The 21999-nt window shown below is 41.5% G+C and overlaps 1 protein-coding gene across 3 annotated transcripts in view; it reads right to left on the bottom strand.

The window, feature by feature from the left end:
- LOC115222618 (protein ABHD11) overlaps positions 1-21738 on the bottom strand; it is a 228602-nt gene extending 206864 nt beyond the window's left edge. The window contains exon 1 of one of the 3 annotated variants that reach the window (XM_036511590.1): positions 21703-21738. In XM_036511590.1, coding sequence (XP_036367483.1) covers positions 21703-21735 — 33 coding nt within the window. In that variant the 5' untranslated portion in view covers positions 21736-21738. Of the gene's footprint in view, positions 1-21409; positions 21626-21702 lie in introns of those variants that run through there. The other 2 variants (XM_036511589.1, XM_036511591.1) reach the window with 2 other exon arrangements.
- Positions 21739-21999: the final 261 nt, after the last annotated feature.

Here is a 21999-nt window from a genome sequence, read left to right as displayed (position 1 = left end):
GTGTTGACATGTGCCGTTCAAAAGGAAAATATCCGTGCTTTTTACATGCTATTGGCTCAGGTGCTAGTTACATGACATTGGCATCAGCCAGCATTCATTTGTAAATATACAATCATACTGTATAATGTATATTAGTGCAAACATGTACAAAAATTTATAATGATAATTTACTATCTGGACCCGTGAAAACTTCACGAAAAATATAAAAAATGTAAGTGTATCTGTAAATAGATCAGTCAGACAGACAAGTAGATAGATAGATATATAGACAACATTTCTTTTCGCAATTTCCATATTTTCATCTGCTTTTTCTCTACCATAAAAAAAGGAAAAGTTTTGCAGCGTTTTGTCTATGAAGATATGAGAACGGTTTCATTCTCTTACACTATTATTCTCTATCCACACCTTTCCTTTACTCAATGTATCTCTCTAACTCTCTGGCTCCCCTCCCTCTCTCTCTCACACTGTCTTCCTCTTCCTCCCCTCTCACTCCTCTATGTCTCCTTGCCTCTCACCCATCGTAAGTATTGTCTTCGATGTAACAATGTGTTTAATGTATCTATGTGTCTAGTTTTCTTTCGATGTACGTATGTGTATAACTCTGAAAATACTGACAAACATTTAAAAATCAGGAAACGAACGACACCTTCCTTTCAGTCACCAATCACTCTCTCCCTCTCTGTCACTGTCTCTCTTTCTGTCTCAGTCCCTGTCTGTCCTTCCTATCTCTCTCACTTTGCCACTCCCTTCAACGATACCTCGTCTGCTTCGATCTTTTCGGTTTGAACGGCAGTTTTTAACATAATTTCTAGGTAACTTAAAAAATTTTAAACTGCATGGCACCTTGGGCAAGTGTCTTCTACTATAGCCATGTGCTGACCAAAACCTTGTGAGTGGATCTGGTAGATGGAAACTGAAAGAAGCCCGTCGTATATATATATATATTATATATATATATATTGGCCTGCTCGCTTAGCCAGCGGGGTGGTGTCATTTGAAGGCTAAAACAATGCGAACGCATTGTGACCAGCGATGTGTAACAACATCTGACGGTCTGGTCGGTCACGTGATCACGTGATATATATATATATATATATATATGGGGGGGGGGAGGTGTGTATGTAAATATATATGCATATGCACATGTATGTAAGCATATGGATATGAAAGTAAACAGATCAACAGACAGACAGATAGGTACATAGGTTATATGAACGGACAAGCACACATACACAAATGAAGACTGAAACACATGATCATATATACACACACACTTTACTTTACACAAGGACACATATGGAGACACATGTCCACACATATTCTATTCTGCACTATAATCCGGGACTGAACCCGGAACCATGTGGTTGGAAAGCAAGCTTCTTACACACACATACAATGGGCTTCTTTCAGTTTCTGTCTACCAAACCCACTCAGAAGGCTTTGGTCAGCCTGAGGCTATAGTAGGAGACGCGGGCCAAAGGTGCCACACAGTGGGACTGAACCTGGAACCATGTGGTTGGGAGGCAAGCTACTTACCACACAGCCACTCCTGCACCTAGGTACATCTTTTACGATACGTCTTTTTAAGGCATATGAACACAGCTTGATGAAGATTTAGCTGCCATTTCTAACATACTGAAGAGGTTTTACCCTTCGGTGGCTTCTGTTGATGATATTAATGGTACTGGTGGCAATGGTGACGGCTTTGGCACCCACATTACTGACAATGATGACAGAAGAGATAGAAGAGGAAAAAAGAGGGAAAAAAAAAAAAAGAAGCCAAACAAATCACCTTTTAATTCTTAAGCAAAGAAAACGGAAAGCAGGAAATATTTTAAATAGCGTCATGCTTTGGGGACAAATCAATAATTTCTCAATAAATCTAAACTGAACCAAACCAGTTAGTTGACAGCCTAGCTTTGAGAAACGTGAAATAAATTAATGTGGGTGGAATCTAGTAATGAGCAAATATTCTTCTTCTTTTCCTCCTACTCTTCCTCCTTCTTCTTCTTTTCCTCCTCCTCCTCCTCCTCCTTCTTCTTCTTAGTATTATTATTATTATTATTATTATTATTATTATTATTATTATTATTATTATTATTTTTGAGAGAGAGAGCAATGCATGCCATCAAAGTGACACTGGGGTAAAATATACGAAGCCCAGTATACCCATCATGACTACCCGTCTGATAAGGGTACACCATATTATTATTATTATTATTATTATTATTATTATTATTATTTTTGAGAGAGAGAGCAGTGCATGCCATCAAAGTGACACTGGGGTAAAATATACGAAGCCCAGTATACCCATCATGACTACCTGTCTGATAAGGGTACACCAGGCACATGCATCACAACCATATGTGCAGGACATGGTGATCTCATGTCAAGATAAACAGCACATGACCTTGCAGGTGGGATTCAGTTAGAATTTTTTTCAGGTCGAGTAGCCCATCCCACTCGAAAGCTCCCTGAATAAGGGTTGTTTAAGGATGTTGAACGAAACACCCATGTTTCCAAAGGTAAATTATCCAAACCCCAAAGAATTCCTCTCAACACACGGCTATGATGCTCCCCCACTTCTTCTGCTTGTGATCAGAGATGCACATATCATCAGCCACTAAGGGACATGCTCAACTGGTTAAGGCCAAACAACTGACAAACAAATCTGTTGTATTGAGCAGAATATTTGATGTAGCCCATCTTTTATACCAAGACATAATATGTAATGTTTCCAATCTTTTGGCTGAGAGGGGCAGAAAATTTTTATTTGTCTGGTGGCTGTAGCAAAAGAGGTAGTATGGTGGACCCGTTTGAAATGGCTAAAGACAGACACTTTCCTCTTTGGCCAAACCCTCATCAACTTTTTCAAGTTTCACTTGAAAAGGAAGTTGAGGGTGGAGAGGGAAGTTAGTTAGTTAGTTAGTTAGTTAATTTGGCTCAAAAGCAAAAAGCAAGGCCATGTAGGGGGACATGGAGTTAAGTACAGGGTGGTGTTCATGTAAAGAGTTCAGGCCACCTGAGGTCCAGGGAGGCTTTGAACAAAGCGGTCGTCGGCATCTTCACCATCTCGTCTGGCAGCTTGTTCCACGGAACCGCAACCCGGACGGAGAAAGCCCCTCTCCTTCGATTGAGATGAAATCGTCGCAGGTAGAGCTTTTCAGAATGACCCCGCAGCTGACGCTCCGGAGCAGGAGTGAAGAACAGCTCTTTCGAGAGGTTACACTTCCCGCTTATGATGTTGTGGGCGATAATGAGATCACCACGGCGGCGGCGTTTTTCAAGAGAATAAAGGTCAAGCGTCCTCAGCCTTTCTTCGTAGGACAAATTTTTGAGACCATGAACCATGCGGGTAGCCAGCCTCTGGACTCTTTCGAGATGCTGTATGTCTTTGAGGAGATAAGGAGAAGAGGCTTGAATCCCATACTCCAATATGGGTCTCACCAGCGTGACATAGAGTGGTAGGAATATGGCTGCTGTGAGCATTCCGAATGACCGTCGAATCAAAAACAGAATTCCGCGCGCTTTGTTGGCAGCATGGACGCACTGGGCCGAAGGCGAAAAGGAGGAATCCACCAAGATACCCAGGTCCTTTACCTGATCGGTCCTCTCCAGCAGCAGACGACCCGGCTCGAAATCAAGTTGAGTTGCAGGAGTAGAGCCGACAGGCAGATGACAGCACTTTGAACGTTCAGACACAGGTCCCAATCGTTAGACCACTTCCAAATTTGGTGGAGGCATCGACGAAGATCCTCTATACTACCGCGAGGAGCGACCAGTTTGATATCATCGGCAAATAGAAGGGTGTGTTGCGTGAGGTCGTCGGGCAAGTCATTTATGAAGACTAAGAACAACAAGGGCCCAAGCACTGAACCTTGAGGCACGCCACTGCTCGCACTGGAGACGTCGGACCGCGAACCATTAACTTGAACTTGGAAGGAGCGATCTGAGAGGAAGGCACCAACCCATCGTACAATATCCGGATGGAAACTATATGCTTGAAGCTTGACAAGTAGTAGGCGGTGGTTTACCAAGTCAAAAGCTTTGGCAAAGTCCAATAAAACGATGTCAACAGCATCACTATCATCGAAGATGCGCGTCACCAATTCTTCCATTACTAGTAAGTTGGTCAAGCATGATCTCTTCGGCACGAAGCCGTGTTGGGAATCAGTGATCGAGGCTGTGTTTAGGAGGTGGAGCATCATACTTTTCTTAAGGATGGTTTCGAACATCTTGCTGATTATTGATGTAAGGGAACCGGTCGGTAGTTAAGCGGGTCTTCGCGGCTCCCTTTCTTGAAAATTGGGCAGATTATCGTTGTTCTCCAGTCTGCAGGTATAACACCCGTCGCCAATGACATATTGAATAGTCGTGTTAAGGGCTCGCAGATGACCGGAGCCAACGCTTTGATAACCCGTGGGTGTATGCCGTCAGGGCCGTGACCCTTGTTGACATCGAGGCCTGAATAACACGTTTGACTTGGTCCTGCGTGATGATCAACCGAAGCATTGGAGGTACCGATCTATCAAATGGAGGGGGTTCACGACCATCATCTTGTTTGAAAATAGTTGAAAAAGCCTCGGCAAATAATTGACTCTGTTGATAAGGGTCCTCAATCGATACGCCTGTTGAGTCTACCAACGTTGCAATCTGGTTGTTCAAGCGGGAATTCCGCTGGACATGGGCAAAGAAGGTTTTTGGATTGCTACTGGCATTTGCCGCGATTTTGTATTCATAACTGAAGCGTTCTTTCTTTTCAATTTTCACGGCTCGGTCTCGTTGAGTTTTGTACACCTCAAAAGCTGCAGTCGAATCCAGATTTTTGAATTCAGCCCAAGCAATATCTCTGAGTCGACGTTCTCGTTTAACCTTCTTCGTCACCCAGGGCTTGTGTTTCTTCCTCTTGGGAAGCCCAACGGGAACTGCCTGGTCAGTCAAACAGATTACATATGCTTTGAGGGATGACCATAGTTTGTCAACTGAGGACAACGTCATCAGGGATCGCCAGTCCAGAAGCACGGAAGCCTCGGTTAGAATTTCAAGATTAATTGCAGAGAAGACTCTACGTGGCAGCGAAGTAATCGTGGGCGTGGAAAAAGTTGTGTGCATGACGAACTTCAGGACCGCATGATCACTCTTGGCAAGAGGGGCGCACACAGATACGTCTGACACTGATCTTGGATAGCGGGAGAATACCAGATCTAGCATAGATGGCTGCTGCCCAGACCGATGCCTTGTCGGATATTCAACATGTTGCGATAGAAAACAATCTTCAGCCACGTCAAGAAGGGCCTGGCCGAACCGGGAAGATGTTGTACAAATTGATGCGGGCCAATCGATCGCAGGAGCGTTGAAGTCGCCTAGTACCAAGCAGTCATGCAAAGCTGAAACGAATCTTATCGCTTCGAGTAGATGAGCATCATCCTGGGGGTCGGCTAGAGGCGGCCTGTAGACAGCCAACACGGGCAGGCAAAACTCAGATAGGCTCAGCTTGCAATAGACGGCATCGAATTTTGTTGTAGGTTGAGCATTTGTGGGTAGAATACCGCAGGACGGTTTGTGCTCAGACTTAACATACACAGCAACACCTCCACCTCGCCTTTTTCCTCTGTCACATCTGAAAAGGACGTAGCCATGCAGGTGGATTTCTGAGTCCTTTACTGCTGGATTCAGCCAAGTCTCGGTGATAGCTATCACATCAGGGGAGTCACGTATGGCCAGTGTAAATAGTTCACTGAACTTTGGGAATAAGGAGCACGAGTTGGTGTAGACGATGCTGAGCTGTGAAGTCTGAGGGGCGGGAGTTGGGGAACAAGCAGAATAAAGGGCATCAGAGATAGCATCGTTGACGGGGGTATCAACTTCACTTCGATATGCCCTCACATCACTTTCCCTGTCAGCACTACAGCATGGGACCAGAGGTAGGACTTGATTATCTGTCCATCTTGGATTCGTAAACCCTTCTCTCCCATTTGCTTCCTCATCTTTAGTTCGGATATCAGGTTCCTCCGGCGAATTCTCTCTCTTAGTGAGTATTCCTCGCGAAAACCCATATTGGGGTCCTCTCAGGCATGCGTCTGAGCTCTGTTCAGAAAGACTGAAGCCTCCCGATCAGAAGAAAAGATTACCCTTATTGGGCGTGGTCTAGTATCTGCGGTTGGGTTCGCTTGGAATCTTCCTAGCCGAGCGACCTTAAGAACACTGACATTTTCGTTCACAGAGAACAATTCTCCAACCAAAATGGAAACAAAATTAATGTCATCTTTTAGGCGTTTTATGCCTGTATCACAGGTGGATTCAGCTTTGCCATATATTATTGCTGATCTTGAGTGGGCAAAAAGTTCTCTACTATGAGCTGCGGTATTCGATTCTTCATTGGAGGATTTTGAAAGGGTGGTTTCATAGCCATCGGACTTATGTTGGCCTTGTAGTTGTGTTGCCTTGTAGCAAGTTTGTTGAAAGGTGGGGGAATGTTGGAAGAATGGCCAGTGGTGAAAGGACCAATTCTGAGTGTGCACCTGTAAAAAAGGTATCAAAGGAGAAGGGCTCTTGCCCTGTTGATAAGGCAACCATAGCTTTTGTGGGGTTTTCCACAATGACCTTAAAGCACTTCCCCTAATGGAGTTTTAATTTGTTTGATTTTTTATTGTTTTTTTTTTGGTTTCCACACTGTAAAACCCATTGCATCATTCCATTTTTGTCTTTTATGTTGTTGCATGTCTTTTAATGTTATTGTATGTGAATCCTCATGGCTAATAAAAGAATTAATTAGCCCACTTATGCATGCCTTTCCTCCCTTGGACACACAAAGACCTGTTGAGGCAAGCAAAGTCAATATCGAACCTCATCCGACGACAGGCACCCATGCCAACCACCCTTTGCTTGTGAAGACCTGTTGGGGCAAGTGAAATCGAAATCGGAATCGAAATTGAACCAATCCTATGACTGGCACCCGGCAGATGCCAGGACCCCTGGACTGGTGGTACGTAAAAAGCACCATCCAAATCGTGGCCGATGCCAGTGCTGCCTCGACTGGCTTCCGTGCCGGTGGCACGTAAAATGCACCAATCCAACAGTGGCCATTGCCAGCCTCGCCTGGCACCTGTGCAGGTGGCACGTAAAAAGCACCCACTACACTCACAGAGTGGTTGGCGTTAGGAAGGGCATCCAGCTGTAGAAACACTGCCAGATAAGACTGGAGCCTGGTGCAGCCTTCTGGCTTCCCAGATCCCTGGTTGAACCGTCCAACCCATGCTAGCATGAAAAACGGATGTTAAACGATGATGATGATGATGATTATATATTTGACTTTTGCTTTGTATTTGTACAAGTTGACTCCAAGTCTTACCCTGAGACCTCAAGAAACAACACGTTCATGTTGGTGTTATGACTAGGGTGTCATATATCTGGTTTTGCACAAAATATTGTTCTAGAGAATGTTTAAGAAAACATAAGAAAATGATTATAAATTTGTTTTAGGGTTTGAGATTACATAGACAGTATTTTACATAGGATAAGGGCAATTCCCACAAGCATTTTTTTATCTCTTTACAGTTCCCTCTCACTCTCTTCTGGATGTGAGTAGCTATGTAGCTCCTCTGCAACAAGAACCTACTCTGATCCACTAATGTAGCAGTGGCGCGGTCTGCCCCAGACGGCACTTTTAAAGGGGCAGCACGTTTGGGTTTGCTGTAAGCAATATGTGTTCTGCTTGTGGGATTCGGAGGAGACAAACAGAAAGGCCACCCTGGGCGGCACACACACTATCTGCGCTTGTGTTCTCATCCCTTTTGATTATACATGATTATACATGTATGTGCATATATGTGTGCATGTGTGTGTATGTGTGGTGTGTGTATATGTGTGCATATGTGCACAAATGTTGACATTCCATGTCATTACTAGTTACCAAAGAACAAAACAGTGATATGATATTTTACATTCCTTCCTGACATTATGACCAGGCACTCTGAAGGCAAATGGATTTTATATATATATATATATATATATAAAAGAATCCATTACTTAAATAACTTGAAATATTTTTTCATCATTATAAATGAGGTTAATAATCTGAAAAATTAATTAGTTTTTACGAACAATAAATTTATTTTGATTAACATTATTCTCACAACCCACACAAATTTATCCATATATCATGACCAAAGCTAATTACTACAACATTTCTGCAAAGACATCCTCCTCTGCTCCAAACACCTACATGAATCAATGAGGGAACCTCTATGTCAGTGGTTTTCAACCTGGATCCGTATAAGATTTTGTTGTTAAAAAAATTTATCTGCAAGAAATTGGTGATACTTCTACAATAGGCAAAGGTGTGGCTGTGTGGTAAGAAGCTTGCTTCCTAAAGACATGGTTCTGGGTTCAGTCCCACTGCATGACACCTTGGGAAAGTGTCTTCTACTATAGCGTCGGGCCAACCAAAGCCTTGTCAGTGGATTTGGTAGATGGGAACTGAAAGAAGCCCATCATACATACATATATATAATAATTATTTGAGGGAATGTTAATCCTAACTTACAGGGAAAAAATTCAATTTAGAAATACTAAATCAAATTTCACACAATATAATATATATATGTAAAAATGAGAAAAAAACCACCTTTTATCAATTCAAAATGAACAATTAAATTACACCATCTAGAAATATTAAAATTAAAATAACAATAAAATACCGATGATTAAGTAAATTGCAATTTACTTAATCGTCAGTATTTTATTGTTATTTTAATTTTAATATTTCTAGATGGTGTAATTTAATTGTTCATTTTGAATTGATAAAAGGTGGTTTTTTTCTCATTTTTACATATATATATATATATTATATATATATATATATATATATACATATATATTTGTACAAAGCATAAGGATGCTTAACAAGCAACCACCTGCTAGAAATAAGAGCTAAAGTCTTAAATTTATCCACCATACCACACCAAGATAACAGAGAAAAACAGTATGCGAGGAAAACAGAAAGGATTAAAACATTTAACAGCACAAATAGAAATATTATGCAATTAATATGTGTGTGTGTGTGTGTGTGTGTGTGTGTGTATTTGTTATTTGTGTCTGTGTTTGTCCCCCCACCATCACTTGACAATCGATGTTGGTGTGCTTACATTCCCGTAACTTAGTGGTTTGGCAAAAAGCGACCGACAGGGGTCAATTTGTTTAACTAAAAGCAGTGCTCCAACATGGCCGGCCACAGTCAATTGACTGAAACAAGTAAAAGAATAAAAGAATAATACACAAAATATTTTAACAATTTTTGATACAATTCCTGATAATGTTTTTTATTATAAAAATATATTTTAATTATAAAAACATGATTAGATTTTTTAAACATCAACTGGCTATGAGGGCCAATCCAAGTAAAATAGGAATATACAGGATCCATAGGTAAAAAATTGTTGGGAACCACTGTTCTACAGGGTCAGACAGGATCCGCTAGAAATAGTAATTAAAGTTCCAACAAACCACACTTTACCGTCTGTAAATGTAAAAAATGTAATCCTATCAGCATTGTAAGAAAATAAGAGATGCTCATGACAAGAATGCTTTTACCATAACCAACTTGGCACTCTCACAGCAGTAATGCTCAACCAGGGTCCATATAAGACTTTTGAGGGTTCACATAACAAAATAGTAAGTTGTGGATCTACAATAGTTTTTTGAGGGTCCCTGAAAAAATGTTTCTTTAGATGTATGTCTTGGTATTTATTACAAGAATCAGCTAGGGTTCTTTCTTTCACATTTTACGTAGTTCAACCTACACAAGAGAACGTGTGAAAAACAAAATAGGGATTTTGAAAGAAGTTTCTGTTAGACTAGTTTTTAGCGCCGCCTCGACTGGCTTCTGTGCCGGTGGCACATAAAAGCACCATCCAAATGTGGCCGATGCCAGCGCCACCTTGGCTGGCTTCCGTGCCGGTAGCACGTTAAAAGCACCAACCAATCGTGGCCGATGCCAGACCCCCCTGGCACCTGTGCAGGTGGCACATAAAAAGCACCCACTACACTCACGGAGTGGTTGGCGTTAGGAAGGGCATCCAGCTGTAGAAACACTGCCAGATCAAACTGGAGCCTGGTGCAGCCCCTGGCTTCCCAGACCCCGGTTGAACCGTCCAACCCATGCTAGCATGGAAAACGGACGTTAAATGATGATGATGAATGGCAATGAGGATTACCTGGATAAAATAGTAATCAAAGGAGTCCATTGATAAAAGAAAAAATGGTTGAGAACCTATGTACTATAGCAACAAAAACAATAATAAACTTGGTTTGGCATTAGGAAGAGCATCCAGCCACAGAAACCATGCCAAATGGACATGAACCCTGGACAGCCTTTCAGATGGCCATCTCCAGTCAAACTATCTAACCCATGCCAGCATGGAAAATAGACGTCCAATGATGATGATGATGACGATGATGAGGATGGTGGTGGTGATTTTGATGATGATGATGATGATGATGATGATGATGATTTTCATGATGGTGGTGGTGGTGGTGGTGGTGGTGATGATGATAGTGCAGACATGACTGTGAGGTAAGTGATTTGCTTCCAAACCACATGGTTTGGGGTACAGTTCCACTGTATGGTACCTTGGGCAAGTATTTTTAGACCACAGCTTTGGGTCAACCAAAACCTTCTGAGTGGATGTGGTAAATGGAAACTGATAAAATTCCATCGTGTGTGTGGGGGGGGGTTGCCTTTGTCCCTTGCCACCACTTGACAACCACAACTTAGCAGTTCAGCAAAAGAGGCTGATATAACAAGTACTAGACTTTAAAAAAAAAAAAATGTACTGGGATTGATTTGTTTGACCCCAGCACAGCCACAGTCCACCTAGCGAAACAAGTGGAAATGAAATTTTAAAATATAAAATAAACAATGTTCAACAAAAAGTAAAAATACACTGAAGCTGTTGTATTTATGCCAGCCCCTTTACATCAGGGGTCAGCTCGATGGAGGCTACCAAACAAGTGTGATTACCCAAAACAAGAAACAATAATAACCCATCTCTTCCTTCCTCTCTCTCTCTCTCCATTCAGCTTTTACCGTTCTTACTATATCTTAGCTACTCACAGACACTCTTATTAAATATTCCATCCTTTTCTCTTCTAAAACTATGTTAACCCTACATGATGCCTACCCCCTTACAAACAACTGACTTGAATCAAATTATAAACATTTTTCATACAGGTCCCATTGAGACATTACTGCTCTCAATCTAAAAAGGTTAACTAATAAAATGAAAATAATTTTTCAAGAATATGATTCTGCCTGTCAATAAAACATTAGAACTGAAATATATGATTGAAACAATGCTGACCCAAGAGACTCATTGAGAGTGATTCTAAAGGTTGGATTAACTATAAGTAATAAAGAAAAGTCTTGGAGACAGTAAGAATTAGGAGCTGTATTTGTAACATTACAGTAAAAGTATCATGAAATGATTAATGATAAATGAGTTAGCTGTAAATAAGATATGGTAAAGAATAAAACATTTTAAAGAATCATAAGGAAAAGTTCAGAATCCAAGGAAGACTGGAAAAGATCTGCTTGGCAATGACAACAACATAATGGGAATTCCCAGAGCTATAGCCTGCTATTTCAATTCATTGAACCACTTCCCTACCGTCTCTACATCTGCGGATTCTCCAATATCATGGCATTAGGTTAGATCTGATATCTAAGAAAGAGCAATGATTCACTTTCAAACTAGGGTCTAAACCTCGACAAAGAATGGCATCTACAGTGTCTGCTCAGCTGATCATCGGATGTGGTCAGCATTTGTGAAGGACATGGAGAACTCTTCGGTCAGAGCCAGCTTGACCGACCCCAGCTGAATGCTTGTCTTGTCTTGTCTTGAGACAGCATTCACCCGGGATGGGTTGAGCTGGCTTCATTCATCCCCAATGCTGCATCTCTCACAAACGCCGACCTTCAAACATTCTTCATGTACAGTTGAATTCCACCGCAAGTACATATAGAAGTGCACTTTCAAACTGGGTCCCCTGGTCCCCTGCTCCCTATGGCACAAATAACTGCCTCAGTTTTCTCTGCTTCTTCATTTTGTTTCCTCCGGCCCCACCGCCTTCCTCTCTTCTATACCCCCACTTATGAATTTTTCTCATTTTCTCCCTTTTTTTGCGTTTCTGTTTCTTGTTTACATTAGATACTCCCAGGTCACGTACTTCTTTGTGACCGCAACTATTCAACTGTATATCCATGTGCTTGTATGATTGTTTACGCACCTACCCGGGTATCTTTATGACAGGGTGTGTTTGTTTCATACACTGCTGTGTGTGCATTTGTGTAAACATTATTCTTTTTATTCTTTTTTACTTATTTCAGTCATTTGAATGCAGCCATGCTGGAGCACTGCCTTAAAAGGTTTTAGTTGAAGAATTACCCTTTATAAGCATAGTGCTTATTTTATCAGTCTCTTTTGATGAACTGCTAATTTACAGAGATCAACATCAGTTGTCAAGTGATGGTGGGAAGGGGACAAACATATGCACATAAATACACCACACACACACATATACGTGTATGTATGTATGTATATATGTATCATCATCATCATCATCATCATTTAACGTCCGCTTTCCATGCTAGCATGGGTTGGTCGGTTCAACTGGGGTCTGGGGAGCCCGAAAGCTGCACCAGTCCAGTCAGATCTGGCAGTGTTTCTACAGCTGGATGCCCTTCCTAACGCCAACCACTCCGAGAGTGTAGTGGGTGATTTTATGTGCCACCGACACAGGTGCCAGACGAGGCTGGCAAACGGCCACGCTCGGATGGTGTTTTTATGTGCCACCGACACAGGTGCCAGACGAGGCTGGCAGACGGCCACGCTCGGATGGTGTTTTTATGTGCCACCGACACAGGTGCCAGATGAGGCTGGCAAACGGCCACGATCGGATGGTGCTTGTTACGTGCCCACAGCATGGAGGCCAGTCGATGCGGTACTGGCTACGGCCACGTTCGGATGGTTTTATTGTGTGCCACGTGCCACCGGCACTGGTACCACAAAGATACAAATTCCATTGATGTTCATCTATTTTGATTTGTTTTGATTTGATTTTCACTTGCCTCAACAGGTCTTCACAAGTGTCACAAGAAGGAAGGTATGCACAGGTGGACTGACTACGTCCCAGGTAGGGGCCATGGGTTATGGCCTGACTAGTCTTGCCGGGTCTTCGGATGGTGTTTTTATGTGCCACCGACACAGGTGCTAGATGAGGCTGGCGAACGGCCACGATCGGATGGTGTTTGTCATGTGCCTACCGCACTGACTACAGCACTGATGGATTTCTTGTGTGCCACAGGCACTGGTACCACAAGATACAAATTCCATTGATGTTCATCTATTTTGTCTATTTTGATTTGATTTGATTTGATTTGATTTGATTTTCACTTGCCTCAACCGGTCTTCACAAGTGTCACAAGAAGGAAGGTATGCACAGGTGGACTGACTAGTCTTGCCGGGTCTTCGGAAGGTGTTTTTATGTGCCACCGACACAGGTGCCAGATGAGGCTGGCGAACGGCCATGATCGGATGGTGTTTGTTACGTGCCCACAGCACGGAGGCCGGTCGATGCGGAACTGGCTACGGCCACGTTCGGATGGTTCTCTTGTGTGCCACCGGCACTGGTACCACAAAGTGTGTGCCACCGGCACTGGTACCACAAAGATACAGATTCCATTGATGTTCATCTATTTTGATTTGTTTTGTTTTGATTTTGATTTTCACTTGCCTCAACAGGTCTTCACAAGTGTCACAAGAAGGAAGGTATGCACAGGTGGACTGACTACGTCCCAGGTAGGGGCCATGGGTTATGGCCTGACTAGTCTTGCCGGGTCTTCGGATGGTGTTTTTATGTGCCACCGACACAGGTGCTAGATGAGGCTGGCGAACGGCCACGATCGGATGGTGTTTGTCATGTACCCACAGCACGGAGGCCAGTCGATGCGGTACTGGCTACGGCCACTTTCGGATGTGCCCACAGCACGGAGGCCAGTCGATGCGGTACTGGCTACGGCCACTTTCGGATGGTTTTCTCTAGTGTGCCACCGGCACTGGTACCACAAAGATACAAATTCCATTGATATTCATCTATTTTGATTTGTTTTGATTTTGATTTTGATTTTGATTTTCACTTGCCTCAACAGGCCTTCACAAGTATCACAAGGAGGAAGGTATGCACAGGTGGACTGACTACGTCCCAGGTAGGGGCCATGGTTTATGGCCTGACTAGTCTTGCCGGGTCTTCGGATGGTGTTTTTATGTGCCACCGACACAGGTGCTAGATGAGGCTGGCGAACGGCCACGACCGGATGGTGTTTTTATGTGCCCACAGCACGATGGCCAGTGATGCGGTACTGACTACGGCCATGTTCGGATGGATCTTGTGTGCCACCGGCACTGGTACCACAAGCGGTACTGACTACTTTTTATGTGCCACCGACACAGGTGCTAGATGAGGCTGGCGAACGGCCACGACGGATGGTGTTTGTTATGTGCCCACAGCACGATGGCCAGTGATGCGGTACTGACTACGGCCACGTTCGGATGGAGTCTTGTGTGCCACCGGCACTGGTACCACAAAGATACAAATTCCATTGATGTTCATCTATTTTGATTTGTTTTGATTTTCACTTGCCTCAACAGGTCTTCACAAGTGTCACAAGAAGGAAGGTATGTACAGGTGGACTGACTACGTCCCAGGTAGGGCCCACGGGTTATGACCTGACTAGTCTTGCCGGGTCTTCGGATGGTGTTTTTATGTGCCACTATGTTCCCACAGCATGGAGGCCAGTCGATGCGGTACTGGCTACGGCCACGTTCGGATGGTTTCCTTGTGTGCCACAGGCACTGGTACCACAAAGATACAAATTCCATTGATGTTCATCTATTTTGATTGATTTTCACTTGCCTCAGCAGGTCTTCACAAGTGTCACAAGAAGGAAGGTATGCACAGGTGGATCGACTACGTCCCAGGTAGGGGCCACGGGATATGGCCTGACTAGTCCTGCCGGGTCCTCTCATGCATAGCACACTTCCATAGGACTCGGTCTTCAGTCATTTCCTTGGTGAGACCTAAAGTTCGAAGGTCGTGCTTCACCACCTCGTCCCAGGTTTTCCTGGGTCTAGCTCTTCCACAGGTTCCCTCAACTGCTAGGGTGTAGCACTTTTGCACACAACTATCTTCAGCCATTCTCGTCACATGACCATACCAGCGCAGCCGTCTCTCTTGCACACCACAACTGACACTTCTTAGGTTCAACTTTTCTCTCAAAGTACTTACACTCTGACGATTATGAACACTGACATTACACATCCATCGGAGCATACTGGCTTCATTTCTTGCAAGCTTACGCATATCCTCAGCTGTCACGGCCCATGTTTCACTACCATGTAGCATGGCTGTACGTACGTATATATATATGGATCAAAACAGTTTGATTCAAATTCATTGGTACTCTTGAGTTTCAAGCATGGTGCTAGTCGTCAGCCATTCTGAATTTAAATATATATATATGCATACGATGGGCTTCCTTCAGTTTCCATCTACCAAATCCACTCACAAGGTTTTGGTTGACCTGAGGCTATAGTAGAAGACATTTTTCCCAAGGTGTCACGCAGTGGGACTGAACCCGAAACCATGTGATTGGGAAGCTAGCTTCTTACCACACACCTACAGCACCAATTAATTTTCTATTTTTTCTCATGCCGTAGAACTCATAAGGTTGGTTTCCCGGTTCCTATGGCATGTAAATGACTGAGATTACAACATATTCCGAAGAGAATGCCAGTCTTTGGACTGGCATTTTAGCAGGACTAAAGAGCAGAAATTTTGTTGGGGAGGAAGTATGTTGACTACATTGACCTCAGTACTCATTTGGTACTTTATTTTATTGACCATGAAGGGATGATGCTGGTGATGATATATATACATATATATATATATCAGGAGTGGCTGTGTGGTAAGTAGCTTGCTTACCAACCACATGGTCCTGGGTTCAGTCTCACTGCATAGCATCTTGGGCAAGTGTCTTCTACTATAGCCTTGGGCTGACCAAAACCTTGTGAGTGGATTTGGTAGACAGAAACTGAAAGAAGCCCCTCGTATATATGTGTATGTGTGTGTATGAATTTGAAAATTTTCATTTAATTTTAGAATTTCAAAATCTGAGACAATAGCAGAAAAGATCTCTCTCAATTTATCTCTTTCATTTTCTTATGGTAAATTTCCTCGTTCTATAAAACTAAATTGCTCACACTGTGTGTGTGTGTGTGTTGTGTGTGCACATAGATAGATGTGTGTGTATTTGTACACATCTTTATTTTTTATGATTCTTGGCTTATAATTAATATATAGATACCATGTTTATCATTCCAGTATTCCATAAGTAAATGCCCTGAGCAGTTTTTATAGAAACCATTGAATAAGTAATTAATTAAGTACATGAATGAATATTAAACCGGTTCTATATAATCATTCATTCTTAATGTTCAAAATTGATATATACACACATTTGACCTATTTTGATTATGATATCATTTTTGATAATCTTAAATCTTATTTTCATAAAACAACAATATTGTTTATAAACAGTCACCCAAAGAACCTCTGATAAAATTTGCTCTGTATTAACATCATAGGTTTTATTTGTGTCTTGACCCTTTAACTGGTAATTAACATCATGATTTAGGGTCTTCCCCTACCCAGCCTCGTTTATAGACAGTTACTCTATACCCCCTTTACTACTCCTAATGTCTTGACAATATTTATGACCATACCTAGCCATGAGCTGTTAACTCACTCTTGCCCTTCATTCAAAAGAGACACAGTCCTCCAGTCTTAGATTTAGTAGTTGATAAGAAGACAAATAAATTAGAAATGAACCACAATCCTTTACAAGCTGTGACCCCAGTGGGCTTCATGCCTTTCTTGGAAGTATAGTCTATTCTTAGCTACAATAGTGACAACATGGATTTCTTCCATCTTCTTGCTCTGTTAAAGTATTTGGGAAAAATTATATTAATGTGTCCTACTTGTTAAAATTCTATTTATTTGTGCAGCTGATGATAGCTCTACATCTAAATTGATGTAATGATTGCATTGTTCAATTAAACAGAGCCGCTCGAAATGGTCATACTGCATCACTTCTTGATACCCTATTGCTTATTTTGATTATATATACATATCTATATATGTGTATGTATGTATGTATGTATTTGTGTGTCTGTGTTTGTCTCCCAACATCACTTGACAACTGATGTTGGTGTGTTTAGATCACCGTAATTTAGCAGTTCAGCAAAAGAGACCAATAGAATAAGTACTAGGCTTACAAAGAATAAGTTCTAGGGTCAATTTGCTTGACAGTGCTCTAGCATAGCCACAGTCAAATGACTGAAACAAGTAAAATAATATACTGTATATGGAATTTACTTTCTGATGTATATATATATACTAGCAGTATCGCCCGGCGTTGCTCAGGTTTGTAAGGGAAATAACTATAAAGCATTTTTAGAGAGTTATAGCCAAAAAATAGCAAAAAAATGGGAAAAAAATTATGGTAAATTTTTTTGAGAGTTAAAAAAGGTGGAGTTGCGTCCCCTAGACGGTCTGTGGTTTGGATTTCTGATTCTCGACCCCATGTCGAATTTATCGATTTTTTTCAGAACTGGGGGAACTTTTCAAAATTTTCGCTGCGTTAGTTTTGAATTATGACATTGGGCTATGTGTGTGTCAAGTTTCATCAGAATCGGTTGAAAGCCGTGGTCAGGGTGAGGGTACAAGCAAACAGACACACAGAAACACGCACAGACAAACTGCCGTTTATATAGAGAGAGATATATATATGTTTTCATCTGAAATGGATATGAACACTATTCCTCCATGTGATCAGCTTGAAAAGTTGTTAAGATATTTCTTTCTTTAATACACAAAGAAAGAAATTATATCCAACAATGCAGGGTTGAGAAAAAAAGAAGATCACCATAGCTTTTTTTTAATTTTTCTTTATTTATTCGTTATTATCAGCCCTTTGGTTTGTCTTCAAACAAGTCAAATAAAATTGTGAATGTGCAAGCAGGTTGTTCATTTATATATATATATTTATTCAAGTAAAGAGTAAAGAGTAAAGAGTAATATCTGTACGCCGCTTCTAACACTCTATACATACACACACACACACACACATATTTAACAAGTTTGAAAATGGAGAGATTCAATGGCTATAAATAAGTTTATTAATTATTCAACATTGCCTGCACAAAATGCAAACTTTTGTTATTATACATGTTCCATAATTTAAATTGGGTGCAAAGTGAAACAATTGTAGGCAATGTTAAATAATTAATAAATTAATTTTTATCCATTGAATCTCTCCATTTCAAACTTAATAATATTTGATGATTTATAATATATATTTATTGAAGAAATACCTCTTAGAAATATAATATATGAAAGCAAGGTATCTTTGATAAAACTATCCCTATAACTGGTTTAAATATTCTCAAATGGGGGTGGCCAGTTTATGGGGCTACCCTGGGTTTCTCATCAATAAGGGATTTGGCTTTATGGCATGGCCAACAGGTTTGGGGTCTGACGATATGCCATAAGACCAAACCCCTTATAGACGAGAAACCCAGGGTAACCCCATAAATCAGCCTTCCCCCTCAATGTAATATTAACTGCTCTACATCTTAAAGTGTGATTCTTCTCCGGATTAATGTTTTTCTACAAACATCATCATCATCGTCGTCATCATTTAACATCTGCTTTCCATGCTGGCATGGGTTGGACGGTTTGAGTGAGAGATGATGAGCCAGAAGACTGCACCAGACTCCAAACCAATCTGACAATGTTCCTACAGCTGGATGCCCTTCCTAATGCCAACCATTCTTAGAGTACAGTGGGTGCTTTTTATGTCCCACCGGCACGAGGGTCAGTCAGGCAGTACTGGCATTGGCCATGCTCAAATGGTGCTTTCTACGTGTCACTGGCACAGGTGCCCATCAGGCTGTACTGTCATCAGCCATGACATCAACTTGAAGGGTACTCTTAAATGGGCTGGTTACACCCACTGGCATAGGCCACAGTCATGGTCTCACTTGGCTTGTCGGGTCTTTTCAAGCACAGCATATCTCCAAAGGTCTCAGTCACTTGTCATCGCCTCAGTTAGGCCCAACATTCAAAGGTCATACTTTAACACCTCATTCCAGGTCTTCCTGGGTCTACCTCTTCCACAGGTTCCCTCAACTGCTAGGGTGTGACAGTTTTTCACACAGCTGTCCTCATCCATATGCATCACATGACCATACCAGCGCAGTCGTCTCTTGCATACCACATCACATCAGATGCTTCTTAAATCCAACTTATGCGCTTGTGTGAGTGTATGTGTGTTTCAACATGTGTATATCTTTCTACATGTGTCTGTCCTCCTTTACAGCTTGACAACCGGTGCTGAAGTGTTTACGTCCCTGTGACTTAGCGGTTCGGATAATCGATAGAATAAGTACTAGGCTTTAAAAAAAAGTAAGTACTGGAGTTAATTCATTCGATTAAAAATAAATTTTCCAAGGCGGTGCCCCAGCATGGCCGTAGTCTAATGACTAAAACAAGTAAAAGACAAAAGATATGAGCTTCACTATTTCTGTAAGATTATATGACGGTTCCTTCGGTACTATTTAAGAAGAGTGGTCCCGGTGCGCGCACTCGCGCATCCGCGCTAACTAGTCGTGACTAGTTGATCCTTACTTTGTGTTTTTGTGTTTTATTTACTTTGTTTTTTAAAAAATTATTTAATTTGTGTTTTATTTACTTTGCTAGGTAGTCGTTGTAGGATCGACTAGTCTCTACTAGCTAGCGCGGATGTGCGAGTACGCGAGTGCGCGCACCGAGACCACTCTTCTTAAATAGTGGAAGCACTCCGTCGGTTACGACGACGAGGGTTCCGGTTGATCCCAATCAACGGAACAGCCTGCTCGTGAAATTAACGTGTAAGTGGCTGAGCACTCCACAGACACGTGGTACCCTTAACGTAGTTCTCGGGGATATTCAGCGTGACACAGAGTGACAAGGCCGGCCCCTTGAAATACAGGTACAACAGAAGCAGGAAGTAAGAGTGAGAGAAAGTTGTGGTGAAAGAGTACAGCAGGGATCACCACCATCCCTGCCAGAGCCTCGTGGAGCTTTAGGTGTTTTCGCTCAATAAACACTCACAACGCCCGGTCTGGGAATCGAAACCGCGATCCTATGACCGCGAGTCCGCTGCCCTAACCACTGGGCCATTGCGCCTCCACCCTCTTAAATAATACCGGTTCCTTCCGTGTCAAAGTAAGTTGAGAACCACTGAGGTAGGGAATGATTTAAAAACAAAAAGGACTTGGCTGCTGTTTCTAGCAGACTGAGTGACCACATAAAAAGTCCCTACCGCGTTGGCTTGTTTACTGAGTTACTGTTCTTGGTGTGACATTGAGCCATGTGCCGTTGCAATTGATCGGCTTCGATTTCTGATTATAAATATTTCTCTTACATTTTTTCCCCCCTTGCTTGCAGAATGACATAAATACCACAGAATCCCGTCCTATTCCTATTCTTTAACCGATTCGTTAACAACGGGAATACTTGCAACAACATTTCTTGACTTTCGTTTCGAGTAATTAAGTGGAAAATAATTATATTTTCCCCACCCCCTCGTCATTCCACACCGACAACTTTCCTTCCATACGATCTTTAATAATCTGGAGAAAGGTATGAACCACTGAACACCATCGACCTTCTATTTAATTCAACAAACAAGAAAAAGAATGTAAGAAAAAGAATGTAAGGCCCTCATGCTTTCCGAAATCCGCCGAAACTACACCTGATTATATATACACTTTAGATGAGTTGTAGTGCACCTGAGCACTGTACACAATGTTTTATTATTATTATTATTATTACTATTATTATTATTATTATTATTATTATTATTATTATTATTATTATTACTATTATTATTATTATTATTATTATTATTAAACGAAATTCAAGAAATGTAGTTGCGAATATTTCCGTTGTTAACGAATCGGTTATGTAACGTGGTTAATTTTAAAATAAATAACATTATTATTATTATTATTATAATTATTAGTCTTCGTGTTCTGAGTTCAAATTCCGCCGAGGTCGCTTTGCTTTTCATCCTTTCGGGGTCGATAACAATAAAGTACCAGTGAAGTACTGAGGACCGATGTAATTAATTTCCACCCTAACCTTAAAACAGTTAGCCTTGTATCAAAATTTGAAAGAAAGAATTATTATTATTTTAAGATTAAATATTTATGGTTATTAGTCGCTAAAATTAATTTGATATTTCACTGACCTTATATTTAATTTTTGGTAAATTTTACATCTGGAAAGTCCATAAACATAACGGACTTCTCTAAGAAGTCCGGTAAAATTCAGTGCCGAAAACATCATTTAATCGAGTTTTGTTGTGTTAACACTGTAGAGGGAGATAACTCTAACGGTCATGTTGTGAATGTTTAACCTTCAAAAGCTCTAGTTTCGTTTTCGTTCATTCATTGAGATGAGTTACAGAAAGAGATTAAAAGACCCGACTTTCTACTTGCTAGAGAGAAGACGCAAAAGATAAGCAATGATATACTGGTGTACCTCAACATGTGTCACTAACTGGTTCCAGGACATGCGACATCTCGAAAAACGATGTAACACGAAAATATATACATCTTTATATATAAAAGTGAAGTTGTGTGTCTGTCTCCTACGATTTAGATTCCTAACTACTCCCACATTTTGCGGTGCAGTTTAACCAAAACCGGGTATCTTATAGTCGTGATTCATATCGAGCCCTTCTGGGTATTAGCGCGTGTCTACAATGAGTCTACGATTTAAAAAAAAATTTACCATCATTTTTTTCCATTTTAATGCATTTTTTCGCTATTATATAAG

This window comes from Octopus sinensis, linkage group LG20 (genome assembly GCF_006345805.1).
Source record: "Octopus sinensis linkage group LG20, ASM634580v1, whole genome shotgun sequence".
Lineage (NCBI taxonomy): Eukaryota > Metazoa > Mollusca > Cephalopoda > Octopoda > Octopodidae > Octopus > Octopus sinensis.
This window is presented reverse-complemented; position numbering and strand designations above follow the sequence as displayed.